Here is a 10901-nt window from a genome sequence, read left to right as displayed (position 1 = left end):
AACCCCAGACCAGTACCATCATTCACCAGCTCAATTGTCTCCAAGTGCTGCCACTGAAAGTAAAAAGAGCAACAAAAAACAGCTCTACAAAATCTAAAGCTTAGTGGAAATTTTTGAAAACCTAGGGAGTGTCTGCTGGAATGTCATTGTGAGATTGCACTGCTTAAGTGCAGCTCTTCATTTTTATGCAAAGAAACACACAATAGTGTCAGTATATTTATACCGCGCTGGATTTGGCTGATAGTGTACTGGCTGCAGAAGGAGTGCGGGACACAGCAGGACTGGTCAGCTGAGGTATTGGCCCTCTTGCCACTGTGAGCTGCACCCTCTCTGAAGCACTCTGCAGGATGCCTATCGCTTGTTGGTGGGTGACTGACTGATCCAGGGGCTGGCCATTGATGGCTAAGATCTGGTCAGCCTCCTTGAGTTTCCCATCACTGTCAGGGTAAGAGACAGGTGTCATACAATGAACATAGATAGACATCATCTTGTTTCTGTTGGAGCGTCTGATCAAATAACTATTAGAAACATTTCAATTTTCATATTTTGAAGAAAATTATTCTGGAGCAGTAAAACAATTGAAATAACTAAAATGCTCATTTGTACCATTTTTCTGATAACTGGTCAATGAACATGATTCCTTCAATATCCAAAATGGCCCAAGATGTGTCACTTATTTAAAAAAAACTGAAATATTCTTCTCTAATTTAACTCATTCTGTGTCTTCACTGTTTTCTTTAACTATGAATAATATGTTGTTTCTTACATACCAGTAGGCAACACTTCCTGGTTGGATTTCTTGGATAAAGATGCCAAGCTCTCCACGGTTCTCGCTCTTAAGTCCCACCACACTGAACCCAAGACCTCCTGACACTGGCTTCTGCAGCTCCACATGCGTCACATAGCGCCCCTGCACCAAATTCACACATATTCACATAACATCAAAGCTACAGCAAAGCTTGAGAAGTCCACCTGTGGTGCCTCCACAGGCAAGAAACACATTTGATTGACTCTCATAATTTATATTTATATTCCTGTAACTAGTAAAATACAAAAGTGCATTATAAATCTACTGAAAACTAAACAACAACATTAGATTAAATGTAGTTGCAAATTTGCAAATAGTTGGCTAACTTAATTAAAAATGTTTACATCAGTTGGTTGTACCTGTGCCATGGAATAGATGATCTGTTCAAATTCTTCAGAGGATACCTTGCCATTGGTGCATGCAGCAGCTGAGATATCAGAATAAGAATTATGGCTTCCATTTGACTTCACCACTGCACCATTATCATTAAAGTCACTACCTCTTGATGATGGGACACTTCCCTGTAAAGTAAAAAGAAATGCAATAAATAAATAAAGTATTTAATAAAATAAACACATTAAAAAAAGAGAAAATAATTCAGATAATCATCATTGCAGTTATGTAACCTGACGGCAATCACCACCCATTAACAATAAAATGTAAGCTGTAACCATATTTTGCGTAATATGTAGATTTGAAAATGTGTGTTCCTATTTCCAAAACAACTGGGAAGCTGTTTTAAATTTAATGAGTATGCAATAATCGTTTAATTTAGAATAGAGGCAGTCTATTCATAGTAAATATGGACCAAAGCAATATTGAAGGTTAAAGCAGTATTCAAGTTTTTTAGCATGAAAGTCAGCATGCTTCAAAGATTCCATGTACATAGCCTTTAAAATGTCTTTCCTAACATTTGACATGTTTTGGCCCTGTAATGGACTGGCAATCTGTCCAGGCCGTACCCTGCATCTTGCCTGATGATTGCTCGGAAAGGCTCCAGCCTGGGAGCCTTAATTGGATTAAGCAGTATAAAAGATAAATGAAGGAATGAAGGAAGGAACACGTGAACAACTGAAAAAAATAAATATGTTTTATGTTCTTTTCTGTAAAATATGATTGTTACAATAATGATAACAATTATCATTAATAAAAATTAGGAAATTCATTTGACCCATCGCTAGATGTACGAGAGAGCGGTGGGCTACTGTGCTTACATAGGGCGTAAGTGGGAGGGGTTAAAGGCCTTGCTCAAGAGCCCACAGTGGTTTACCCCTCTTGGCATGCTGGGATTTATAAATATATTTTATACTGTATCTTAACATTGTTTTCTTAAGATTACTAAACATTGACTTGAAACCCTAACCCAGTGGTTCCCAGACTGGGGGGCAGGCGCAGCTTTATTATAGGGGGGGCAGGCGCAGCAGATCTTCATAAAACTTGGGAGTTTTCGTACTGGACAAATGTGTAAAAGTACCAATGGGAAACAAAGATACATCAACAACAGAGACTTCAACTACTAAAAAAAATAGAAGAAAATATAATGGAGCATATCTGCCTCTGGGATTCACCAGGTAGCAGTCAGGTAATAGTAATAATCAATGGTGGGTAATGAAGTAAACCTCAGTCTTTTGCATGTATTTTGATCCCTTCATATCTATTCATTCATCATTTATTCATTCATTTTCCTAACCACTTAATCTAATTCAGGGTCGCGGGGAAGCTGAGGCCTATCCCAGCAGTCTTTTGGGCAAAAGGCCTTGATATCTAATACTATGAAATATGAAGCCACACAAGTTCCAACACCACTTGGGGACATTTTATCCTGAATACAAAGAAAATCATGTTGGTTACTTTAGAAATAAACCACCTGCTATCATATGTAGCAGAGGTGTTTTACTAAAGCAGCATCTGTCTCAGTGAAAACTCAGCTCACCTGAAGTAGTTTGCAAAGATTCCTGGTTTAAAACGTTTCAAACAAAAGCAGAAGGATGGATCATAATACTGACACTGACATGGTTTTAACTCTAGTTAACGACAATACAGCCACTGAACTAATGAAGCATTCTTTAGTATGTTTCTTTGGTTCATGTGACGAGAGGTGGGGGGCTTGACATTATTGTTGTTGATGAAAAGGGGGGCCCTGCAGAAAAAGTTTGGGAACCACTGTCCTAACCTTCAGATATTCAGATATATTCTGAATATTCATATATATTCAGATACATTCAGATATTCTTTTATGACATTGCATTTTAACCTAAAACCGTGCATTAAAACAAATTAGGGATGAATAATTTGGATCTGAATCAAATTTTGACATTATTTATAAAAGTTCTGATTTGCCTGATTTATTTGTTTGAATGTTACAAGATGACCAAAGTTCAGCAAAAGAATCCAAACAACAAATCAGCCATTACTAGCTTTATTCTAAGGTTATAAAAGAAACAGAAACACTGCGGCTTAGTACTACAGTGAACATAAACATCTACAAAGTTTAATTTTAGACAACAAAGCCCTAAATCTGACTGTCTAAAACCACTGGGATGGAAGATAGCTTGTTATCCGGCATGATTAGCTGGATCTATGGCAGCCTAATCCCTCAGGAGATAATGGCTCTTAACTGATGTTCCAACAATGACTATGGTCCAAATACAATATTTCCATCATGCAGGGGGAGGCCATCTGGATGCCTTAATATGCTTTGGTTTTAATTACTGCAATGACTTTAGTTGTGTGACAGATGAATTACATGAACGAGACAGCTACATAAAAAAAGTGTTTTCCCAATTTCATTAGCCAACGGGTATAATGTTATGACCGTGTGAATTGGACTCAAAAGGACAGACATAATGCACAGCAATAATTTAAGAAACACTCCATTTGGCATATGGCATTGCCCAGCTGAAGCTGTCCTTGTGAGCTTGCAACTTTAAATTAAGAAGCTGATTGTGTAACATTCAGAGATTGTAATGTAAATTATACCTACATTTAAATACAAAGTAAGATTAGTCCTCAGAAACAAACTCCATTTGACAGAACACATTAGTGCAAACTACCACAAATAAAACCTTATGGGTTGGGATAAGTTAGAGTAGCATGCGGCTAAGTTGCTGTCCTCATGCATGAGCTTTGTTATCTGGGGCCCGGCTAAGAGGATTAAAGTTCCAGTTTGGTTCTTGCACATTTAAGAAATAGTTTCTGCCCCACTTCACACAGCGGCGGCGGCCTCTTTCTCACTGAAGAGTATGGTCCTGTCGCCATAGTGACACAGGCTGAGCAAGGCCTAACTAGCAGACACCAGAAGATGGACAGTGTGTGTTTGTGTCTGGCTCTTGTTTCAGAACAAAACACAACATGCAACATCTCTCCAAATTGGTTCTGCTTTAGGGGGCCAAACAAGTGTATCTGGGTTGGGATGCTCTACAGAGAACACAAACCCTCAGACGTTATATTTGTTGTTTTTTCTAAAATACGCCTCTTTATCATTATCACAACACACACAAAAAAAGGGTAGTTTTATATTTGAAGGGAATTTATCATGAAATGTTGCTGGATAAAGTTGTACTTAATATAACCAAAACATGTGCAACACACACAAATACATATGCATACACAATTTTATGACTTAAAACTCTCAAAATGCCAAAAGGATTTTTATGATCCAAATTTATCAAGGGGTAAACATCTTGAGCATTCCATTGCCTCCCACTGCATAGCTCGCATATTTTCGTCTCTTTCTCAAACACTTATCCTGGTCTCTCCCTACTGCGTCTTAAACAGCTCTTTGCCTCTGCTAAAATGTTCAATTCTCAATGGGGAGAATCAGCTTGAAAAAGAGCCCCTGACTTAGACCAACTATCTCTGCTCGTGTACCCATTTTATATCTGACTTGTGTGAACCCTGACAGCAATTTGGTCATAGCAAACACTTCTGGGGATGTGGATTGAAAGGAAGAGAGCACAGTGACAAGAGCCCAAAACAGAATCACTGTGGTCACCAAGGAAATAAAGATGCTGACAGAAAATGGATATGTATATGTATATGTATTTGTATATGTATATAGAAAAACATTCCAACCTTATTGAGAATTTCAGTGAGTTCAGTGTATCTACAGTATATATACAGCATTTCAACCTGCTTGAACATGTTACCAAATTGATCAAATTAAATAATTTAAAATCATTCATCATTCAACAATGACAATTTTTATTTGCAAATTCATATGAGATCATAAGTAAGTGCAGTCAAAACACCTTTAGCAGCAATTGCAGCCACACGTCACATTGTATGCAACAAAAAAGCCTCGCACATCTGAATTTGATGATATTCTGTCCCCCCCTCTCAAGTCCCAGTGTGAGTTTGGAATTACATTATCAGTGAACAGCTATCACCAGGCCTCACCACAGATGACTAATTGGGTTCAAGACAAGGCTCTCACTAAGCCATTCAAGAACATTTAAAGTTGCCTTTAAGCCACTCCGGCAATGTTTTGGTTGTGTCCTTTGCTATTAAACTTTTGGAGCATAAACCATAAGACTAACTTCATTAATGGAGTGTATAGTATGTCTTGCTGAGCTTTCCCCAGGCCACTTTTCTAGTAATGCTGCTAAAAGAAGAAAAAAAAAAACAATATGCAACATGACATTGCTGCTACCATGTTTTATTGTTGGGAAGGGATAAAACACGGCAGATGATAAGAAGAACCTGGTTTCCTTAAGACAGGATTTAATCAGACTATATTATTTTCTCACCATATGAAGGTTCTTACTGTATTTCATTACAAATTTGAAAATTTGGTGTTTGTTTCATTAGCCTCTTTTACGGAAAGAACAGCTGCCATCTGGCCCTTCTGCCATCAAGATTACATTGGTTGAGTACTGCAGAGATAGCGATCCTTCTGGAAGTTTTTGGTTTGCTTTTTTTTTTTTACCCAATCCCACACAGGATTGCTGAAGCTCACCCAGAGTGACCATCAGATCCTTACTCCCCTTTCTCACCCAGGCCCATCTCCCCAGATACCTAAAAGGAGACCACTGTGCTTATGGCAGACTTTAGTGTCGTAGATTTTTGTGCAACTATCCCAACATTTACTCAGCAACATATTCCTTTGGCTGAACTCTTCAAGCACATTGGCTGATTTTTTTTAACCTAAATGGCCTCATCAGATGGTTGTTAGAAACAACTAACACCTTCTAGTAACTGGTCACAAGCTATTATTAGAGTTAAGCTATGGGTGTTTCTGGTGTCTCAAGTCATTTGGGCTTGGGATTGTAAATAATGAGTAAATGTGGGTGTTTAACAAGATCAGTACCGTAAATAAACAAACAGGCATAAGAAGCCTGAATGTTACAGGGAGAGCTAGCAACAAATTTGGATGTCACAGTTTACCTGGTCTTTGATATGCTGGACAGACTTCTGCAGAGCCAGGATCTGGTGGAAGAGAGGACTTTGAAGCACTGACTTGAGCAGGCAGAGTTTCTCCTCAGTTGGCACCTCCCCCCGCTCCTTCAGTTTGGCCTGGAGTCGCTCCACTGCCTGCAAGGCACGCTGTGTATCTGTAAGCCGTCGCATATTTCAGTGACAGCGCCGGCCGCAGTGCAGGTGTAGATGGAGGGAGAACAAGGTGTGGGGGAGACAGTTGTTTATTAAAAATGAAAGAGGGAATGAATTTCAGACAAGGCGTTCTTTCTTTTTTTTCTCAGATATAATATCTCTAAAAAAGTGTTTCATAGCCATTTAGTAATTCAATTTTTTATGTTTAATGATGACCTGCAAATAAAAGCAGGGAGGAATAATGAATAGAGCTACATATCACAACAAAAAGCTTAGCTAAGGCTCACTGGTGCCCAATAGAGCTCAGTATATCAAAATCACATCGCTACAGGTTTTTGCACAGAAGAAAAAACTCCATTCTCAGCGCACTGTTTGTTTTTAGAAAAGCAATGTTTCCTTTTTTTTTGCTGTTAGGGTCAATAGTGGATTGCACAGGAGCATAGAGCAGCTATCAGGAAGAAGAGATAAGACTACCAGGCCTTCCACTATTTGCTTGCTGGACCTTGCATAAGCCCTGCAATCAAGTACCGCCAGAGTGGCTTGTTAGTGAAGAAGGGCCAGACGGACCTCCGCCTGGGTAAAAATGAAGCAATTTCAGAAACTCACCAACTGTGACTAACACCTAACAGTGCATGCACATGGTCTAAAGCACTCTCAGAAGCTTTGTTGTTTGAACAAAGGTTGTAAATAGGCCAATAATACTTGAGCCTGAGCGGACCTTTTTTGTAATCGCCAATGGTTCTATAAATGTAACTGTCCTTTTCATTCCCCTTTCCCTAAATCTGAATAATGAGTCCTAACAGACTGTGACATGTAGCCCACAAATATTTTTCATTTGCATATATGTTCCAAAAGACACTGTGGATCTTGAAGATTGAAAAAAAAAACAAAAAAAAAAACACTATTACCAAGACAGTCAGTTGATCAAGTTGGTTTCTTCAAATAATAATATTAATACAATTGTTCAACATGTAAGTTACAGCTGATACTAAGTAGACAACATGCCACTCTTGAGAAGAACTAATTCTAGTTTTAAATACCAATTCTGGCAGGCTTTAATTTGGCTTTATGCTTGACAGCTGGACAGAAAAAAACAATAACATTTACACCAACATTATTAGATATGGCAACATTGGCAGTCCATCCGCCTTGAACGCCACCCATGGCCCAAATGCTGGTTGAGAAAACTTAACAGCAGTCTCTTGGGCAAAAATTGCTCATTTGAAAAGGAATACTCATATTTGGACACAAAAATCTGTGTAATTACTTGAAAGTATCACTGAAAAGAGAGAGCTCTCTCTCTCTTGAAAAAAATGCCAGGGATGCATGCCACTGATATGTAAAACTGAGCTGTACTTGTTTCAATCTATTTTTAATTCTTCATCAACAATGTCTTAATTAAATCTGGCAAGTCATACTGAAATTTAAAAAAAATATATATAGTTACTTACCCATTGTTTCTATCATTTTAGACCCCCAAGTGCAGTTGATTTGTCCTCCTTTCTCGAGGCCTGAAAATTACCAATAGACTAAGTTATGTCTTTTTCTCAAGAGCTGAAAAAAAGCCACATCTCAACAATAAATCACACAATTCCTTTTTCATTTTACCTCTACAGAGGTAAACAAACAGAAATTCAATGCAAGACAAAGACTCCCTCTCATCTAAGCACAACTACAGCATCCTATATTCAAAAATCAATGTGAAACTGAACACTTATTTCCTCACTCACAGCCTCACATTTATCACTTAGCAAAGCTTCATCATAAGCGTCATGGAGTTACTCTGAGCTAAAAACCTTCCCCAATCTGCTGAACCTGAAAATGAGGCTGTTTGACGGGCATTTCTACAGTGTAGTGTAATCTTCTATTTTGATAATACTCTAACTGATGGAATAATACCAGGTGGTTTATACTAGCTGCACAAAATACATGTATCCACTTGTTTTAATTTTTAATTTTTAATTTTAATCTTCTGGAGGCAAATAGGAAACATGAAACTAGCAAAACACCCTTAATGTAATAAATTCAATATCCAGTCAAGGCCTTTTTCAGATATATACACACATATTTCTAAGGACTGTCAAATTAAAAAAAAAAACCTGTCTTTAACTTAAAGTTTACATGGAGCACTGTTTCCTGATTTGAATTATGCATAATATCATTTTTCTAATTCTGTTACAAATAATGAAAATTCAGCAGTTTAAAACAACATAACACAGTGTTGAGAAAATGATCAAAACATCCTACAAGGCATGAGTAAAAGCTAAAAGCTAAATTGCACCATACAGTGTCATGAAGAACATAAATATTCTTGCCATCTTTTTACTTCACTCCTCTAAAACCTAAAGGTAATGTTTTTCAAAACACTTTTGAGATGTGATGGTTTTTCACCTCCATGCAGTGAATGTCCTAAGTGGCTTTGTTTACAGGTTTGTTATTACACAGAGAGACACTGAATGGTCAGATAATAGCAAGCCTTGTAGAGAGGTATAGACAAACAACAGCTACAGTATCCTCCATACTGATAGTAAGTGCAGGATCACAACTCTGGACAGTTTAACTTGCTTACAGCTGTAAATAGCTTTATCACAGTATATTTGTCTTTATTTTCTAGAGTGAGATATCACTTGGATCTTTTTACTGTCATTTGCTTTCATGTACTGACCTTGCTGCCATGTCTCTTTAACTTCAGCAACACAAATTATCAGAAATGTTCATTCTTAGGAGTGTGTGGCTCAGTGTATCAAGTACAGCTATCCGTTATGGTAAAACTCAAAATGATTTTCTCTTTAAGGTGGCGTGTAATGATTCACACGAGGCCTGAGGAGCGCATTACAAACTAAACTTTAAACCATATCATCTTAGCTTTAAGGCTGTATATTCCTTCAAGTTGTTCAAGTCACGCAGGAGATTTAAAGCAACCACAAATAGCTAATAACAACAAGCTGTCTTCTGATCGTTTCGCGTAGCTCCCATTAAAAAACAACAACTCTGACCATTACGACACAGTACAATAGCGTTTACTTATTTATGGTGGTAAAGCGTGCGATTAAAGGAAAAAAAGCGTAAAGCAAACAAATCTAGTCAGAGTTTTCTAGTATTTTGAATCCAGTCGCCAAGGCACTCGGGACAATCCGCTTTTCTCAGCTCCTCCTCCTTCTCTGAAGCGTCCATGGAGCAAGAAAGCAACAGGCTACCGGGAAGAAGACAGCGAAGAAGTTGGATAGCATAACGGTTCTGGGACAAAAGAGCACCCATAGTTGCAATTACACTACGCCTAACATGTATACCCCGTCAATTTAAACAATGAAAGATATTTATGTCCAGTATTTCTTCCTTGTAAACCAACGGTGAAGACAGGCGCCTCTGTATTTTTTATGCCGAACTGGCGACAACGCAGCGAACAAAGGCGAAATTAGCATATGCTTAAATGAATATACTGCTAAATGCTCTGTAACGTTCTCTAAAGAGGGAAAAAAATACATTTAACCCGACACTTACATGAGTGTCGAGTCTTGACTCGACCGGCGACCAGTATCCAACACTTTCGTGTTGTCCCACGGCTAACGGCGGAATGAGTGGGGCTTAAAGATGGGGCGTAGAGTAACTCGATCCTCTGTGGACATTTTCAGCCGGAGCCAACTGTTGAACTGGGACTGAAGCGCCGCTTGCTGGCTGCCCTGACACCTTGGCCCGACATGTCATCTGCTTGGCTTGCACCTTCGACCACGAACAAATAAGAAAACTGAGAAAATAGCTGTTACATTTGGCATTATATCAAATTATACATGGATTTCAACTTAGCTAGCTACTGGTATGCACTTGCATTGTGGCAGCTTCGTTGTATGTGCACCAGCCAGGGCCGGATTAAAAGTGCACAGCCCCCTGGGCCCAGTGTTCCAGGGACCCCCTTCTCCACCGCAACATTGTGAAAATTGTGAATGTTACACTGTGAAATAACATTTCTAACATCTCTCAGCCAATGGTACCAATAGCAATATACTAGAATTTGTGGCGTAACTCTGGCTTTTATGTACATTTTGTTTCAAGCTGATGTTTTCCTTACATGGGCCCCAAGTAGGCACGGGCCCCTGGGTCTGTGGCCATAATGCCCATTGGATAATCCGGCCTTGGCACTAGCCTATTACCATCTAAACTTTTATTCAACCTTATGACAGTATATTTATCACAGAAGGAAGTAACTTTTTTTTGTTGTTGTTCCTTGACTATGAATGCATATAAATGTTAACTTCTTATGCACAAGCTAAGCTTTACCTTCCCAAAATATTAAGCTATAGAGGCATATTTTTGGAACATGCTAAACAAATCTTCCCTATTTACTGCCTGCAAAATATTCTTTAAATTAAATGTAGTCTAGTTGGAGTACTTGAGAGGGAAAAGCGTATACTTGCATTACATCAATCACCTATAACATATCCACTGACAGGTAAAGTGAGTGACACCACCAAAAAAAAAAATGAGTGACACCACTGCAGTTGCAGTACAATCTTGAGATAACCATCCTGGTACACACGATTGACTT

At 38.5% G+C, this 10901-nt stretch overlaps 1 protein-coding gene across 10 annotated transcripts in view; it reads right to left on the bottom strand.

Annotated features, from left to right (window-relative positions):
* Positions 1 to 9920, bottom strand: part of mpdz (multiple PDZ domain crumbs cell polarity complex component) — a 50557-nt gene extending 40637 nt beyond the window's left edge. For 9 of the 10 annotated variants that reach the window (XM_079258147.1, XM_079258148.1, XM_079258149.1 and 6 more), the window contains exons 1-7: positions 9860 to 9920; positions 7810 to 7869; positions 6194 to 6360; positions 1168 to 1329; positions 771 to 910; positions 224 to 437; positions 1 to 53 (exon numbers count right to left, since the gene is read on the bottom strand). The exon at positions 1 to 53 is cut by the window's left edge and continues 70 nt beyond it. In XM_079258147.1, the coding sequence (XP_079114273.1) occupies positions 1 to 53; positions 224 to 437; positions 771 to 910; positions 1168 to 1329; positions 6194 to 6360; positions 7810 to 7825 (752 nt within the window). In that variant the 5' untranslated portion in view covers positions 7826 to 7869; positions 9860 to 9920. The remainder of the gene's footprint in view (positions 54 to 223; positions 438 to 770; positions 911 to 1167; positions 1330 to 6193; positions 6361 to 7809; positions 7870 to 9859) is intronic. The other variant, XM_079258152.1, reaches the window with a different exon arrangement.
* Positions 9921 to 10901: the final 981 nt, after the last annotated feature.

The sequence above is a fragment of the Telmatherina bonti genome (assembly GCF_933228915.1).
Source record: "Telmatherina bonti genome assembly, chromosome: 18".
Lineage (NCBI taxonomy): Eukaryota > Metazoa > Chordata > Actinopteri > Atheriniformes > Telmatherinidae > Telmatherina > Telmatherina bonti.
This window is presented reverse-complemented; position numbering and strand designations above follow the sequence as displayed.